The 18,005-nt window shown below is 47.3% G+C and overlaps 1 protein-coding gene across 17 annotated transcripts in view; it reads right to left on the reverse strand.

Annotated features, from left to right (window-relative positions):
* Pde10a (phosphodiesterase 10A) overlaps positions 1 to 18,005 on the reverse strand; it is a 452,326-nt gene that overhangs the window by 31,661 nt on the left and 402,660 nt on the right. For 16 of the 17 annotated variants that reach the window (XM_039089171.2, XM_039089160.2, XM_063272590.1 and 13 more), the window contains 8 exons: positions 13,728 to 13,868; positions 11,985 to 12,140; positions 10,697 to 10,747; positions 10,126 to 10,184; positions 8,270 to 8,321; positions 5,642 to 5,784; positions 3,519 to 3,611; positions 1,277 to 1,463 (listed from right to left, as the gene is read on the reverse strand). In XM_039089171.2, the coding sequence (XP_038945099.1) occupies positions 1,277 to 1,463; positions 3,519 to 3,611; positions 5,642 to 5,784; positions 8,270 to 8,321; positions 10,126 to 10,184; positions 10,697 to 10,747; positions 11,985 to 12,140; positions 13,728 to 13,868 (882 nt within the window). Of the gene's footprint in view, positions 1 to 1,276; positions 1,464 to 3,518; positions 3,612 to 5,564; positions 5,785 to 8,269; positions 8,322 to 10,125; positions 10,185 to 10,696; positions 10,748 to 11,984; positions 12,141 to 13,727; positions 13,869 to 18,005 lie in introns of those variants that run through there. The other variant, XR_005491608.2, reaches the window with a different exon arrangement.

Here is an 18,005-nt window from a genome sequence, read left to right on the forward strand (position 1 = left end):
TAGATCCTCTCCATTTGGTTTATGAGGATGCTTAAAGGGCATCCCCAAGTGCTTTTCTTTCTAGTGTGGACCAGGACTTTTCACAAAGCCAGCAAAGTCCTCACCACGGTCCAAGCCTAGGCAGGCCAAAGGGGAGGGAAGAGATGTGGTTTCAGACCTTCGCTTGCACTTTCAGAGTTGAGGGAAACTTCAAAAGCGACATGATTATTTTATATAAGCTTTTAGTGAGGAGAAACACTTCAGCGATAAAATCGACATGAATTTCACAGAGAACTTGCATCCACTCTGGTGTATCTCCCTCACGCCCCTTGAAGGCAAGGTGGCCCTGCCCTGGGAGCAGAGGATGTGAACTGTAATGGGGCTGTGGAGGTACACAGGACCTGCTGCTTTGGAAGATTGGTATGGATGGGTGATGTCAGAAGTTCCAAAGACTCATTCCCATTGCAAAAAAAAAAAAAAAAAAAATCTAAGTGAGAAAAGTGGCACCCTGGTAACTCCTACCAGTGTACAGTGTAGTGCCTTGCTCAGAGTCCTAAAAATATCCTTAGTTGTAGAACCAAAATACCACTACAGGTTTATTAGTTTATGAATCCCTGCATGTTCAACCTATTTAAAATATAGCAACATAGAAAATGGCTCAGTGGTTAAGAGCACTGACTGCTCTTCCAGAGGTCCTGAGTTCAAATCCCAGCAACCACATGGTGGCTCACAGCCATCTGTGATGCGATCTGACGCCCTCTTCTAGTGTCTGAAGTGTACTCCTATACATAAAATAGATAAAGAACACTTTTAAAAAGAGAAAATAGGTGCTAAATTTCAGAGATAAACTGAGCCTTGTTTCAATCCTTCAGGCATGGGACAAAGTGACCCAAGAGGCCTAGAGGGTTTCGTTCATGATGTTCACACACGTGCATTTTCCTCACAGGCAGAGCTTTCCTGGCCACTGGGGAGACATGAGCTGCTGTTTGCACCCTGCAGAGAATCCCTAAAATACAGCCTATGACAGACAACAGGACCCTTTTTCCAGAAGACACAAGATGCGAGCCCAGTGCTTCCATTAAGCCAGTACACAAACAATTCTTTCGGAACAAACTCACACCCTGAACTACACTCAAACTCTCTCGGGGGTCAGCTTTCTTCACAGGCACTGTAAGACACTTCCTAAAGTAGGCACAGGCAAGGATGCCCTGCGCGTAGTTCACAGAGGAGATAGAAAGGAAAAGAAGAATAAAAATAGCTTGAGCTCAAAGTCACTTGAGTCCAGAGGCACGCTTACGTTAGCGCAGTGCAGGGCCAGAGCGCAGAAGACAGCAAACATCTTGAAGTTGTTCTCATCCGTCTTGGAGAAGGCGCTGCCGCTGATCTTGTTAACCATTTGCACCACACCGATCACGCTGCCGCGGCTCACTATGGGCATACACAGAATGTTCCGCGTGGTATAGCCTGTGTACAGGTCCACCTCCCTGTGGAAGTGGAAGGGACAGCAAGGTTACCCGAGGGGAAGGGCAGTGGGGGGTGGGGGGGGCAACAGATAACAGATCCAACAATCCCGAAGTTGCTCTGTAGCTTGTGTGAGTGCGTTACCACGGCAGAAGTGGTGGTGCTGGGGATTTCAGATGGTGTAAAAATGAAAGCGTTTTATTGAAACATTTCCCAAATATTCAGGCTTGATCGATGGTGTTTACAACGGTTTGCTAGGACAGTCTCTACTGGAGGTTCCTGGGCAAGATGGGTGATCTAGGGGAAGATCAGGGGGGTTGGTACACGGTATCGTCTTTTGAACTTGGTCAGAGTTATGAGACTGGTAACTGTACCTGTTTTCCCAAGAGGTTGCCTCATCGTCTATGCCTACCAGTGAAGCACAAGGGCCCCAGTCGCTCCACCATCTTTGTCCTTTCTACCCCATGCTAATCTTAAGAGCCCAACTGCTTCCTGGTGCACACTAGGTGACCTGTTTACTCTCCATGTGTTGAGTGGCCGTAAGTGCATGTAGAGTGGTGAAGCACTCTACATGCTCTATCCTTTATGGGACTGTCTCATATAGCCTAGATATTAAGACAGTGACATCACATGCTTTCCCCATTAGTATCCCACTCAATGTGTTGACTGCTTTTTTTTGTTTTTTCCCAATAGTATGACTCACAAATTTTACATAAGGATTTTAAATGATGACAATTAATTTCAATATTTAAGCAATCTAAAAGCAAGCAAGCTCGCCTGGTGGAAAACAAAAGGTTATTAGTATGCTCAACTTGTTGGTAAAATATTAATATAGCTATGCTTTTATATGAGTCTTACATTATCTGACACCCTATCATTAATTATAAAAAATGCCTCCAGAAGATTATACTGTTTTTAAAGTAAGTCATATGTATCATCTAAACACTGTTACTGCATATCTGAAATATTATACTAGCAGCATCACCATCCACCCTGTGAGCTCTAATTTCAAAGAACTGAATAAAACTTGGTCTTTGATTTCGAGTTCTCCAGAGTCTCACATGAGAAATTCTTAATGCCCCATCTTAATGCTGCACTCTAGCAATATCCTAGCTGTGCAGATCGCTCAGTTCCTGCTTTGTGTGCAGCAAAGCTTCCAGAGCTCTTAGTAAAATTATCTGTAGTCCCAAGAAACAATTACAAATAGGCATTCTCATACTGTTTAAAAGAGGGTGAAATTAAGGTGCAGAGAAATCAAATAACCTGACCCCAGTTCAATCTATAGTGTGTAAATGACAGGGCCTTAGTTCAATACCCGACGTGACAATCTAAAACCCAATTCTTTATCCCTGTGTGGCAGCTGTAGGACATGCTGACACAGAACTCAGTGCAGTGAAATCATGACATCACAAGCCTCAGAAGCCCACAGCTGTCAGTTGACACTTGACACCCTGTGAAGCCCCAGCAAGGAAGGCTGACCCAAGAATAATCAACCCATGTGTATTGGCTAGTTTTGTGTGTCAACTTGGCACATGCTGGAGTTATCACAGAAAAAGAAGCCTCAGTTGTAGAAATGCCTCCATGAGATCCAGCTGTAAGGCAATTTCTCAATTAGTGATCAAGGAGGGAGGACCCAGCCCATTGTGGGTGGTGCCATCCCTAGGCTGGTAGTCCTGGGTTCTATAAGAAAGCAAGCTGGGTAAGCCAGGGGAAGCAAGCCAGTAAGCAACATCCCCCCATGGCCTCTGCATCAGCTCCTGCTTCCTGACCTGCTTGAGTTCCTGTCCTGACTTCCTTTAGTGATGAACAGCAATGTGGAAGTGTAAGCTGAATAAACCCTTTCCTCCCCAACTTACTTCTTGGTCATGATGTTTGTGCAGGAATAGAAACCCTGACTAAGACAGATATGCATGTACGAATGTGTGTGACTAAGACACCATGAGTAGCTGCAGAACATCATTCTTCAAGTGTCTGAGGATGCCAACCACTGATTACAGTTGGGGACAGCATGAACCAAGACTCCTTCAGAGAGGTGGAACCTCAAAGGAGGAAGGACAAGGGCTGAGCTCTCTGCTCACCTGTTAAAGCGCGGGTCTGCGTAGGCATCAGGAATGTTCAGGACTTCTCCCGTTCTTGCCACTTGACCAGCAATCCCTTTCTCAATGGAAAATCTGCAGAAACAAAAAAGGAAGGGTCATGGTGAGTAGACGGTCCGTTATAAAAGGACTCTGAAGTGTTTCATTAGCATCAGATAATGAATTGAGCCTCTATTTTAAGTACACACATTAATTTTACATGTATCTATCCTAATAATTTTATAAAATATGTGAAAGCAAAGCAGATTATTCTGCAGTGACCACTCAGAACGTTGTCTTACGGTGTAACGCGTAATAACTTGAGAATGTGCAGACTCAAACTGAAACAAAACTTTGCTGTTGACATCTAGCACTGACCAACAACAACCTCCCCAGACATCAAATCCCCTCATCAATTACACTGTGCACACCTCTTTAATGGATTTCCCACAAGGTGCTGGGTTTACTCCCTTGAACACGGATAGCCCAGGCGCAGCTCTGTAGACCTGTGGTCTGTAACCTGCGCACTGCACGGAAACGGTACTAAGGTGTTTTCATGCCTCTAATGTGCTCATTTAAAAAAAAAAAACAATCAGACTACAGACCAATTGTACTTGGTAACACTTTTGCAGTAAAGCATCACACTGATATTTTTCATGTTACCGTATTATAATCATAGGTGTGTTTATTTCAAAATATAGTCGATTAAGGAACATATCGACAACTCAGGCTAAGATTTTTCAGAAACGCAAAAGGGCACTGACCCAAAGTAGAATGAAAATATCTCCCAAAGGACCAACCCTGCATGAAGTGCAAAGTTGCCAGCCTCCTGGTCTTCTCATGCTTTAAGGAGCACAAATTAGACACCATGAGCCATGCCAGAGTCTATTCACGACATGCACTTTGTCTCACTTGCTCTGAGAGCCTAGGAATGGGGACTTTCCTTAAGCTCTTGATGGCTCTTTTTCTATGGTGGACACAAACCAAAGTGCCGGAGGCCAGCCTCAACTAGTGCTCACAGGGCCACACAGCCTGGTTCCCTCCACTCCAGTTCCAGTGCTTGTAAAAATGAGCTAATGTCTCCACAGTCAGACCAGTACCAGCCCTGTGAGCTCAAACTTAAGCTAGAGAAACCGGTTTAAACCAGGTGACTATAACCAGCTGGGCAAATCCGGAATATAACCAAGCCAATAAGTGAGTAGAATATAAGACACCCTTCCACACATACACACACACATGCTCCCACAGTGCCCCCACACTGGCATTATATGACTATTTAACCCTGGATCTGTCAACCTAGAAACAGCTGGAAGTGCCAGGGCTGAGTGGTGACAGCCTGTGGCTGCTCGCTTTGTCCAGTGGTATCGGTTCCCTAGCACAACAAAGTGGCCAAATGAAAAGGCATTAATTAGTGTTGCAATGTCTCCTTAGAGAGTTTTACGATGATGATTGGAAGGTTCGAATGGACAGGAGGCAAGAATTGGCCAGCGTTGAAAGGGACTTGACTTGTGCACATGACTCTCAACTCCTCCACCTGTTAGTGCTCCTTGCAGGTTCCCGGTTGTGTCAAGACTGAGGCACGAGGACTTCACCAACAAGGGCCATTCATTTGCCCATTTAAATGACAGCAGCTGCCACTCGAGGAACAAAGAGGGCTTTCCTTTCTAAGTACTGCCAAGGGTAGTTGGTTCACCCCACGGCTAAGCCCTGAGGGTGTTCAAGTCATCAATTTCCTCAACACTGGGCCTTTTAGTCCTCATGGGTTGGGAAGGCGCAGGGGCTGAGTCGGTTAAATTCGCCCTGCTCCTAGACACAGGAGCCTGCTGGCTGCCACTGGGGCGACCTTTACCTACCTGGGAGCACTAGTAAGTTTTTCCAACATGATTTCCAAAAGGACCGCCTCCGGAAGACTGCGTTTCCAGGAGTGACGCTAACGCTTCCTAGGCGCGGTTTCGCTGGCACTGCCATGTCATTCCCAGAAGCACTACCTTCAGGAGGCAGGTCCTGGTGGGGGGTGATACCACAGTATGACAAGTGTTGTCAGCGCACCTGTGAATCGGCACAGAGAGGTGCGGCAGGAGACCTGCACGTCTGCATCGGAGCCAGGAAGGTCGCTCTAGCTGTACCTGATCTCCTTGGTCTTCTTGAAGACGGGCTTCCCCTCCTTCTCCTCCCCAATGTCAAACAGGTCCGAATACAGCTCCTTGTTCTTGTGGTCCACCTGGAAGAGCGCGCAGCGGTCGGCGTTCACTAGATTTTTTGCATATATCTGAGGCAGATGAGAAACTAGAGTCAGCCAGTGGGGAACTGAAGACTTAGCACGTACACGTTTTGACTTTAGCTACTCAGTACTGGGGAGGAAATTGGGATTGGGAACAGAGGTACACATAGATTAGGAAGTGCAGTGGAAGTTGCCTGTAAGTCTATCTGCCTGCCAATCCCAGCACATGCCAACAAGGACGGTTCAGTTCGTAAGCACCCGTGTTCCTGCTGATGTCGAAATTATTCGAGCACTTCCTGTGGGCTGCTGGGTGGCCTCCCTCTCTGAGCTCCTACCAGGAACCTATCAGGAGGCTCCTGGTGCCTTGGTCTAGCCAGTCAGCTGTGGCCAACATCCACTCAGCCTGCTGGATGTCTGTAAACAGTGACTGTAAGGGATATGAGATTCTCCACACCTTTAATCTCCACATTCTGAAGGCAGAAGCAGATGGATCCCTGGTTTCTGGGCCAGCCAGGGTTACCCAGTGAGCCACTGACTAAATACATGAGACACTGAAAGAGATGGATTTCCAAGCTCAAGGGCAGGGAAGTGCCAGGCCTCTTCTTGCCTCTTAGCTTTTTCTACCTTAGACTCCAGCAGGACAAAGGGCCTGTCCTGGAGTCCCTGTCCCGGAGTCCCAGGACACTGGCAGGCAGGCCCCTCCACGTTAAGAAGCCACACAGAGCTTGGTCCCGAGAGCTGGGGGTATCATTCAGTTGAACTGCCAAGCACACATGGGCTGAGTCCTAAATTGACACTGCTCTCCTGAGGGAGGTCGGGCTGGCTGGTGTGTTTCACTTGTCCCAATTATTCACACAAGCAGTCCACTCTCCACCTACAGGGCGGCTTCCAAAACAACCAAGCCTGGTGAATGTGTCACTGTATTTAAACCACCTAAGAAGGGATACGGGGCTAATTGATTTCAAGTTATTTCAAGTGTTAGTTTGCGAGGATACATGAGGATGACCGCTGAGGCCTCGAGAGTGCTGGACCCCTTCGAGCTGGAGTCACGGATGGCTGTGGCCCACCAGACATGTGTGTGGAGGACCGTACTCTGAGAGCAGCATGTGACCTGAACTACCGAGCATCTCAGCAGCCCTCGTTCTTATTCATCTTTCCTTACACTTTGTCGTGTAGTTGTCTCCCGGTAGCCTTTTGTAAGGATCCTTCCTCTTGTATCCATTCAAACATTCCTCTTACGTCCAATCTTCATGGCTGCACACTTTCCCTCCTCCTTTCCTCAGTCCGTTCTCTTCCTATTTTGTAACTCCACAAATATCACCCCGCCATGCCACCGACCACACCTCTGCCAGCGGCATCCTGAGGCCTCCTAAGCTGAAGCGCGTCAGGGATGCAGGTGCTGAGATGAGCCTTACACTGTGCACCGTCACACAGCACTCCGTCAGGGCGGTCAGCCTCGCCCTAAACAGTAGTGAAGTCAATGCATTGGGGAGGCCCAGGTAAGATAAAATAAGCAGGAAACACCAGGAAAGTAAGGCCTGGAGGCCTTACTTGGTGTGGGGCTGGGAGAGGAGGGGGAGGCAAAAAAAAAAAAAAAAAAGAGCAAAAAGCAAATGAAAACTGGTAAAAACAAGCCACCGCGTCTCCACGAGCTTCCATTTCCCAGTGTGCAGAGGGACGGTAACGAGGGGTAGCCGAGATGCTTGGAAGGTATTTTAGGGTTTACTTCCAAAAGCCATGAGTGGTCAGATCTGGGGCTCAAATAACCAACTGATCAAAGGGAGGTGACTCGGGGGTGGGACAAGAAGCTCACAAGTGGGTGAAAGGTGAGTGATATGTAGGACAGAGTCATGGGAGGAAAACTCAGTAAGGAAGCAGATTCCAGGAAAGGACCCGACATAGAAATAAAGAGTTAGCCACCAAACCGAAACAGTGGGGTATGCCATCCAATCACAGGACCAACAGAGGGGGAGCATGCAAGGGGACAGCATGGGGTGGGGGCCAGGTGGGCAGACAGGGGCTAGAAAAACTCAGAGACAACTGAGTGACAGAGCATAGCTGAGAACTCTGGGATGTCCGGAAGAGGCCGAACCTGAGGGGCCATGTGCTAGAAGAGGAGCTGAGCTAGGGATCTCAAGATGAGGTGCAGCTGGTGTGGCCAGTGGAGTTACCACAGAGAATCTCTCAGGGGACCTGCCTCCAGGAGAGGGATACTGACACGAAACTCAAGTAGACTGAACTCTAGAGTCAGCATCAAGTGGGGCTGCCTAATGTGACAGAGACAGGAAGTGCCTTGGAGACCAGGGAGCAGAAACCAAGCTTTTCCCAAGTACAGCTGTTTAAACAAGTCTGTTCTGATGCTCTCCCCAGACTACAGCAGAGGTGAAGAAAGGGTCAGGGGAAATCTCAGCGCACCACAGTTCATATAAATTAACAGAGTGTCTTCTCCTAACACACACAAATGTCACACGGTGGATGAAGACCAAGGAATAAGGGTTTAAAGAAAATCACCATCAAAACCAAAAAGACCTACCATGATGTGTTCAAGTAGAGAGTCTATGGCGACTATGTTATCAAAGTATGTCCTGAAAAAAAAAAATACAACGGCTGAAGCCCATGAGTAAACTTACCGCTATCACAGTGCATGCTAAACTCTGAACACATTTTATGGGCTCCAATTTTAAATAAATGGGTATACATGTAATTTGAGGGTTTTTTTTTTTGCCTTCTTTCAGAAGCAACAAACATTATTTTAAAAAATCAATGAATCGTTATCATTGCCTCAGTACAGACTAAGTCCAGTGGGGTCATCCAGTAACTACGTTATGGCTCCGTTGAGAGGTGGGGGGAAAGGCTGCAATGAGAGTTAAGTGGGACTCGATTCGGGTCAACCAAACCTAATGTTCTCACCAATGGTCTCAAGAGAAAAAAAAACTTTAAATTTATTAAATCCACCGATCTGGCTAGAATAGGCATGATCTCTGGAAAAAAAAAACAAAACAATTGGAGAAGGTAGAAGTTAAACTGTGTTGTGAAATCAGAAGAGTTGACCAGAGATGAAACGCCATACTGCAAGTGGTCAAGACCAGTGACCTGCAATTACTTTACTGAATTAAAGTACAACGCATGCTCAGTAGCAGGGGTGTGCTGTGGCGGTGCCAAGATGGCTGCTGTGATGTCTTGAATCCCAAAGACTCAAGCTGGCCTTCACGGGACATATCAAAGAGCACCCAGTATGGGTTCTGCTGACTCTGAGTTTCAGCCCTGCTCTGAAATTAGCCTGGCGTACAGTGATACCACAGTACCATCTCCTGAGCTTGAGGGCAGCGAGCCTCGGTGCTCCCCTGAACTGCGAGCTCAGTCCTGAACAGAAGACCGAGCTCCTACTGGAGCAGAAGGCGGGCGGTCACAGAGTGTCACACAGGGATTTAGGTGGCTTTGGGACTCTTCCAAAATAGGCAGATGTGTCTGCCAGAGGGAAGACCAACTTCCCTTTGCTCTGGGCTAGGAAATAGCTTCAGCACTGTCCCCATCACATTTGACAAGGTTTAACTGTTTGAAAGTAGAATTGACTGAGTGACTATTAAAACTGGTCACAGGCCTCTAGTTTCAGATTCCAAAGGACAGCTGCAGAATGAACCAGCTCCAGTCTGAGTCTTCTGCAGGGCTCCAGCGAGTGCTGGTGAGGAGTTAGGAAGTACCACGGAAGGGACAAGAGCAGCCAGGGCTGGCAACAGTACTGCTGGAGGCCAGGGAGGAGTAGTTACGTCCTATGTCATCCCTTTCCCCATCCCCTCATCCTTGTCACCACCCCTCTAACCCTCAGCTTTAGGTAACTAGTAGGAGGGCACAGCCTGGGTGACCATATCTAGGGCTTTAAGGTTTTGGTTATTAATGAGGTGGGTTGTAAGAACAGTTGGTCCCCAACTTTAGCAACACAAGCTGGAATTTAATAAATATCTGTGATGGCTTCCACTACCTACCCAGGGGAGACGACCTAGATCAAGCTTCCGGGAAATGGTCTGTTTTCTCGAAATCACCCCTGAGGCACTTTACACAGGCATTATTAATGATACCGTGTGAAGAGACATTGTTAAAAAAAAAAAGACAGAGCACGCATCCTGGGAAAAGGTAGAGAGATCAGAGGCAACGTGTTCTAAGAGGGTCTACTCACAAAATGAATGTCACATTGAGAGCACCATGTAGGCATCTGTCATCTTTAACATACAAGCTGACCGTGGATAAAGATGCAATTCTATAATCCACATGTGACTAATGACCCTTCCCGGGATGCTCGCCCCGTGCGGTGGATAGAGACTTGTTACCGTCGGGACCCGAGCTTTATGCCCCTTATCACCAAACCCGGGAGAAGCCCAGGCAAACACTTACTTTGATACATCGAGCAGGAAGTCATTCAGTTCGGTCTGCTTGGCGAGACCTCTGCACACCTGCCACATAGAACGGTTGTTAGTCACTCAAGAGCTCTGCCGGCTGGGAATAGAACCCAGAGCACTGTTCACAAGGGGGCTGTCAGCCTTACCGCTGGGAAAGCACAACACGCTAAATAGCGTTTGAAGGAACCTTGTGTTTATTATCTTGCTGAAGTGCTGCACAGCTCTGTGATCTGGGACAGATATGCTGTCCTCCCTGACTGAGTTACATACACATCTACTTGTACTTCTAAACCTTGCCATCTGGCACGGATGTCGTGGGCCAAGGAGAATCTTCTACTCATTGCCCCACCCTGCAAATGCGCTTTTCTTCTTGCCATAAAGAAACACCCCGCCTATATAACTCTCGACAAGACTTAAGGTGGTTTACAAGTGAATGTAAGGGAACAAATAGACGAAATGGTTCAGATATAGCACAGCATCCAAGACCAAAGCTTGAGGTCACTTGCTAGCTTCACGCCCAGCCCCCACTGCCTTGGGATGTCCTCGTAAGAATGCTCCAGACTCACCTGCACCTGGTGTATTGCTACGGAAGCCCAAGCGAGATTGGCGGTTGCAACCTACAAAACACATATGCGCATATATCAAACAACCTGATCTTCGATCGGCAGGTTTGCACAGCAAGCCATCTGGCCAGTGTGCGTCATCTCTTTTAATATTAGATGATTTTTTTCTTTTAGCTTAGCAAGAAATCCAACTGAAAACATCTTCAGGCTGGTGTGGGAATCCCTAACAGGGAAAAATACTATGTGCATTCTCCATGCGTTCAAGGAGTTGAGCTTATATTCATTCCAGTGGTGTTTTTACTTTTATTTCCATGCATGTCATGTGCGTGTGTGTATGCACACATATGCACATGTGTGAAGGGTGGAGAACCATCTCAGGAATGTCTACCTCCTGTGAGGCAAGATCCCACCAACCTGGAGTGTATTCGTTAGGCTAGGGACAAAGTCTCAGGGATGTCACCTGTCCCTGCTCCCCAGAACTAGCCACACTTGGCTTTTTAAAGGAGTTTGAGGGATCCCACTCTCATACTGCCCACTGAGCCATCCTCCCAGCCCATGTTCCCCTTCTGTCACTGGTTGCCACTTTTGCATGTCTTTGCTGGGCACAAAGGTCGGGAAGGAAGTGTCCTGTGCAATTGAAAGGTCAGTGGGAGCACACAGCAGGACAGAAGGAAGGACCTGACAGTTTCCCTGGCAGGAGGTACTCGGGGCACTAGGTGTGAGGTGACAGGGCCTGTTCTCCCCAGTACTGGGAGGCAAGACTTCTTCCCAAGGGGCTGGGTGTGGAAGAAGTGAGGGGCACCCTGGGGAAACTAGGAGTAGATCATTCAAGGAGGTGGGGGAGCCAGACCCCTAAGGACCTGGTCCACCCAGCACAGGAGAGGTACCGAGTGCTAGTGGCATGTGACTTTAATGTCAATGAGTCAGCTCCAATGCAGCCCATAAAGAGAGAGCAGAACTTTGAGTGTTCATGTAACTTAGGAAGAAAATACATTTAGGGAAGACACGAGACAACCAGGACGCCATCCTGTTGCTTGGCTGGATATCTGCCAAAGCACTTTTTTGTTGTTGTTGTTGTTGTTGTTGTTAAGATATTTTCATACAGGGAAGAAACAAAAAGCCACAACAGTGTCTTTCTGATTTAGCCGGTCTTCTCTAGAAACAGCTGCTCAAGAGAACAGGTTTTTAAGAACAGCCAAACATGGTCAGGCAAATAGTGACTTCAGGATCCATTCATGCACCAGAGAAGGGAAGAGGACAGAAGGGGCAGGGAGCAGGGTCGGAGCCTCACCTCCTGATGGCTGAGGCAGAAGGCCTCTTTGCCCCAGTGCCTGTACAGTTCAAGGATGCCAATCAAGTCTCCAATGGCAGTGACAATAGGCAAGCAAAGGACAGACTGGATTCGGGTTCCTGACTCCAGACCAGTGCCTCTGGGAAATCGCTCATCCTGGAAATCAAACAAGGAAAGCCTGGGACTTCAGTGCCTCTTAGCTTTTGCATGCACAGGTTGTAAGAGAGGGACAGTGGATGTCAGTGTGATGTGACCACAGTAAGAACGGTTCTCAGCAAGTGTGGCACTCGCCCCCTCCTTCTCTGCTGGAACCATCCCAGGCTTTCCCAGGTGAGCACAGCAGAGAGAGCACAGGCAGACACCATATGGTGTCCGCAAACACGCCTTCTCTTCTGTTTTTAAAGTCATGTTGACTGAGTCCTGGTAACCTCAAGGGCCTGGGCCATGCAATCATGGCAGCTGCTATCAGTTATTCATCACCGCAGTGAGGCTGAGTTCAGCTTGGATAATTCTGGCTCTCCGCTAAATTCTCGGCAAGCCAGTGCAGAGAAGTGGGAAGGATTAATATCAAGATGGCAGTTCTGTGCCCTCGGTTTCTACCATCTATGACAGGAGGCTGACGGGACATGTCAGACCCTCCCTGAATGAAGGGCAAGATGAAAATGTTCCTGTGGCTTTTAGCTTTTGAAAGCCTGTGTTCAGAACTGAACATTTTCAAAGGAGAATTCACAGGGTGCCTACTCTTGCTTCCTTCTCTCTCCTCACTGTTCATTCTCTCTCTCTCTCTCCCTCTCTCCCTCTCTCTCTCTCTCTCTCTCTCTCCTTCCTTTCCTTCCTTCCTTCTTTCTTTTCCTTTCCTTCCTTTCCTTCCTTCCTTCCTTCCTTCCTTTTTTCTTTCCTTCCTTCCTTCCTTCCTTTCTTTTTCTTTTGCTCCAATAAAGAAATAGTAACTTTGATCAGGGTAAATCATTGTCAAAAGAAAAAAAAAGAGACAGAAAGAATAAGAAACCACATTTCAAGTCTCCGTCCAGTTCAGCAGTTTCACCAAACTCCCCCCATGTGTGTCATTGCCTGTATTTGTCCCCCTGAAGCCTATGCCCCTGCAGTGACATTCGTCAGACATCTGCCTGAATACACTTGAGAGACTGTGCTAAGGATCCGTCTGCCATCCCTCTTGGCAGCCATGTCTTTTCTGGTACCCTCTGGCACTAAGGAGACTCAGGCTGGCCTCAGGCCTGTTCATGCCATTGCTATTCTGGCTGAGGGGAAGGCAGTGGGCTCTATGTCAACAGGGTTTTTTGACTCTCCACTCCTCTTCTCATCAGGCCCTGCTACACCTAACTCATGGGCAGCTGACTTCTGTCTTACATTACCCAGAAACCTACAGCCCACCTCGGCAGAATCGCCATCCTGAGACACCTGAGAACTGGCCACTGCCGGGAACCATTCAGATGAGGCAGTCAGTCCTGCAGCAGTCCCAATGTGAATTACCAAGAGGCACCGTCTACTTTACATGGATATAAACACCTTTTATCGTTTTCTGTTTAACTGTGTGTTGGAATAAGGGCTCTGTTTCACAGTGAGCACCACCAGTGTAGTTTCCTGAATAAGAAAGTTAAGCTCTAAGTGAATCTTCACTTAATGCTTTTATAACTAACCACAAAACAACTCAAATGATAAGATCAAAACGATATATCATCTCTCTAATTAAGTCCTCAGACCTCCTGGGTCAACTCGCCTTACCCCAAGGATGTCCTCTACCAGCAGGGTCTTCCTAGACTTGGCCACATAGGCAGAGATGGTGGTGCCCTGGGTGATGGGCCCTGCGGGGATGAGACGGGGTTGACCTTCCTTCATTCCGGGTGGTGTGAAGACACACAGACTCTAGGAAGAAGAGAAGAGAACATTTTAGACGGTCTCCTCTGTCTAGCAAGACTAGATCACTAGAGAATCATTACCTAGCTAGGTCCTGTGAAGTCTGGGAGCCAATCACGAGACAAGACACGGGGCGATGCAAGGGTCTGCATGGGGGGCAGCCTGGAGCCTAACATGGAAAGTCTCCTATTCCTGCTTCACACAGAAGGCAGGTTTGAGATCAGAACTCACAAGTATACGGGCATATGCGTATGTACACACACACACACACATACACACACACACACACACACACACACACACACACACACTCAAGTTAGCCTCCTCTTCTGAATGAGACAGGACATGGAAAAAGAAAGATGGCGTCATACTACTGGGCTCTAGACTCTGCCATACCAACTGATCAATGCTGAGCCCAGGGCTGGTGACGTCACTGGCTTTCCAGGGTTCGCAGAGCACTGCTTTAAGACCCTGTCAATCACGTTGCTTGAGCTACAACTGCACATTTTGGGGGTGCCATGAACTATGAACGCTCTGTCCTCACTGCAAAGTCATGGCTAGTCTTTGTGAGTTGCTGTCCTAAAGTGGCTCTGGGTTAAGCAAGTTTTTGGTTTTGTTTTGTTGTTTTGGTTTTGTTTTGTGTTTTTTTATCCATTCTCAAAGGTATTAGGAGCCATCATTTTGACAAAAATCTCCTCATATGTCAAATTATTTTCGACTTTATAAAAATTGTTCTCTAATTAACAAAGTTGTAGCATGATTATCCACAAACCCGCAAGTACTCAGTAGGCCCCACCTTACTTCCACCTTAAAGATAAAGCAGCCATGTCGGCTGACCCAGGTAACCAACCACTTCGCTGTTAGCCCTGCGCCCACTGAGGAAGCTAAACATTACTGGCTTATCTGCCTCTATGTGCTTTCCAATCTTCCCACCATCAGAGGATTCTCTTTGAGAATACCTTCTACTCACAGGACAAAGAATCCTATAGTAGACTGGAACAACTGGAAGGGGATGGGGAAGGGGGAAAGCAAGGGAGGCAGGGAAGGGACAGAGGGAAGGGAAGAAGGAAGGAAGGGAGGGATGGAGAGAGGGAGGGGAGGAGCAGAGTTGAGCTTCGCCCTAACTCTGGCAGCTTTAAAATGGAGCCAGAAGCTCCACTCGGGACTTGAACGCAGTGCACGTGGAAGAGAAATCCAAGTCGTTCTATTAAAGGGTGACGCCCGATATCTTAGGTCAGGGCACACTTAGAGATAAAAGCAGGTGAGGTAGTGGATGATGGCTGCTCTTATTTTTCAAGATCCTAGAAATGGGTGCCACCTTTAAAACTATTAGCACGCGTCAACTGCATGTAGTCCTGAGTCTTCTCAGTTTTGGCATAGTCAGCCCTTTAACCGGCTCCGAGTCCCTGCTCCCTGCAGAAGCAGCTTCTCTGATCAAGGATGAAAGCTCTGAACTATGAGTCGAAGCATCATTTGCACAAGGCTACTTTCTGGGCACCTCACATCCGTCTACCAAACCAATGTCATCACCATCATCACCATCACCATCACCACCACCACCACCATCATCACCATCACCATCACCACCACCACCACCATCATCACCATCATCACCACCACCACCATCATCATCATCACCATCATCATCACCACCATCACCACCACCACCATCATCACCATCATCACCATCACCACCACCATCACCATCATCATCGCAGCAGCCGCAGCTCCTCACTGATGCCTAAGACCCAGAAGGTGGGTAAGGTTGCTGCTAACCTGACCCCTCCAGCAGCCTGAGCTGCACATTCTGGCCCATCCAGCAGAGAGCAAGCTTCCAGCTGGGTTCCAACTTGATTTACTCTTGGTCTCATGGTGTCCTACCTCTAAGTGCTGCCGGGAAGCCAATAACAGTAGCAAGGGGCTTCATTGTTTTGGGAGGAGGAGGCTCAGGTTCCTCCCTGGCCAGGAATTCACAGGGAGGTGGCTCACCCCTGAGATGCTACTGTGTTTAAACTTAGTATAAGTCTACTATCCACCGAGACATACTGGTGAACTGGCGTTGAAGAAGGAAGGCTACCATCAGCTCTAGAAGTTATCAGAGAGTCAGTTCTCACACTCTCTTTAGACAGAGGAGTAAAGGATGATGGGAGAAGAGGAGGAAGAGGTGGTTACAAGAAAGAAAAAAAAAAGGACCACAGTGTATTCAGCAGGTTAGAAAAAAAAACCCAATAGAATAGACGGACTTTTCACACTGTGGGGAATCAGTCATGAGACTGGTTCGGGGACCCTTTCCCCCATGATAGACAGGACACCAAGCAAGGGACTTCGGTTTAGCCAGGTGATTAGATAAAGAACGTGCTGTGAGCGATAACAGAAAGAACATTCTAGGCTAGCAAGCTTCCAAATGAAGCATTGCATTTTCTACATTTGTTTTAGGCTACAGTGGCTCACTCTGAAGTAATACCACATATGGATCCTGAGACTTAACGACATACTTAGCTGTCAAAGTCCTGAACTCACAGCTCTTACACATTCCTGTGCCTCCGGGCAGTCGCCTGCAGAGGGTGATGGAAAGACTACTGAGAGATGTTAGAGTGTCCAGCGAGCAGGGTCCGAGGAAAGCCATCCCACAGAGGCCGCTTGCTAAGAAGCCTACAGAATGTCCCACTGTTTGCCACAATTTGGAAACTCCTTGTGGATAATTATGAAAGGGTGATTCTTTATGATGGAGATTATACTGGATTTACTAACAAGATTGTGACTTCACGTGTTTGTGAGGCAGAAGTGTTCCTGATAAAGTAAACCACTATTAAAATCTTGGAAACGCTGTCATGTGAGAGAGTCGAGGGTGGCTCTGGGCAGAGGCCCCCAAGGCCGTATCTGTGCTGACTTCTCTGTGTGAGTGGCCCCCTGGCTTCTCCTCTTCTTAATTCTTCTTGCGTTTATTAATTTAGCCTGCATGTGTCCGTGTGCCATGGTTTTATATGGAGGGCAGCAGACAATGCGTGGGAAAGAGTTCTTTCCTTCTTCCTCCATGTGGGATTTGGACGTGGAGCTTAGCTTCACAGGCTCGGCAGCAAAAGCCCTTCTTTTTAACCCAGTGCATGTCACCTGTGCAGAAGTTCCCTTCTTTGCTGATTACATTCGACCATAGACGGAATGACCTGTTTGGGGACAGCACAATCTTCACGACTTTTTAAAATCTAACGAAGAGGGACCTGCTGCTGCGAACAGAAAAGGTCAACGAAGGACTTCCACGATCGGGGCTGGGCTTGATGCTCGGCCACCATTGGGGAAGCTCCATTGAGTTGTATACACTGTAGAAATGGACCAGGGGCAAGGCCTAAAAATGGCCGTCTAATTGTGACCCAGCAAAGCAAATCTTGCCTTAGTTCTTGGCGTTTAAAAATAGTAATTCCTTTCATGAAACATTCTAAGCTTTCCTTCGTGATGAGTCTGCTTTACCTAGTATTAAAAAACAATGGGTGAGAATGAGTACTAAAGAAATTAACAGAGGAAATGGAAGGTTTTTTTTTTTCCCAAGATCGATTTAATTTTTGAGCTGAGGATGTGACTGGGTTACTACTTGCACTATTAAGATGGCGAATCGCTGTCTTCATTTTTTCATAGATGAATACCACCAGACAATATTCTATACACTTACACACATTTATATCTAATTTCCTATAACATCGAGTATGGGCCTCCATAAGATTAATTCCTACACTGGGGTTGGGGATTTAGCTCAGCGGTAGAGTGCTTGCCTAGCGAGCGCAAGGCCCTGGGTTCGGTCCCCAGCTCCGAAAAAAAAAAAAAAAAAGAAAAAAAAGATTAATTCCTACACTAATTTTATATAAATCTAAACAACATTTATTGGCACAAGAGTGCTTCAGAAGTTAGAAATCTAAACACATGGATAGGACCAACACCCTAGACCTCACCCTCTGCCTCCTTTTCTCCAGGACGACTTGACTCACTGCCACCTGCACTGGGATATGGCAGGGAGCAACAGGGGCGAGCACAGGGGTAGCTCTTCAATTAAAGTGATATCCCCAACTGGCAATATTTGTGTGATAGAAGCATAGATTAGATAGATATAGGTATAGATATATATATACATATATATATATAATTTGAACTAGACTA

The sequence above is a fragment of the Rattus norvegicus genome, chromosome 1 (assembly GCF_036323735.1).
Source record: "Rattus norvegicus strain BN/NHsdMcwi chromosome 1, GRCr8, whole genome shotgun sequence".
Lineage (NCBI taxonomy): Eukaryota > Metazoa > Chordata > Mammalia > Rodentia > Muridae > Rattus > Rattus norvegicus.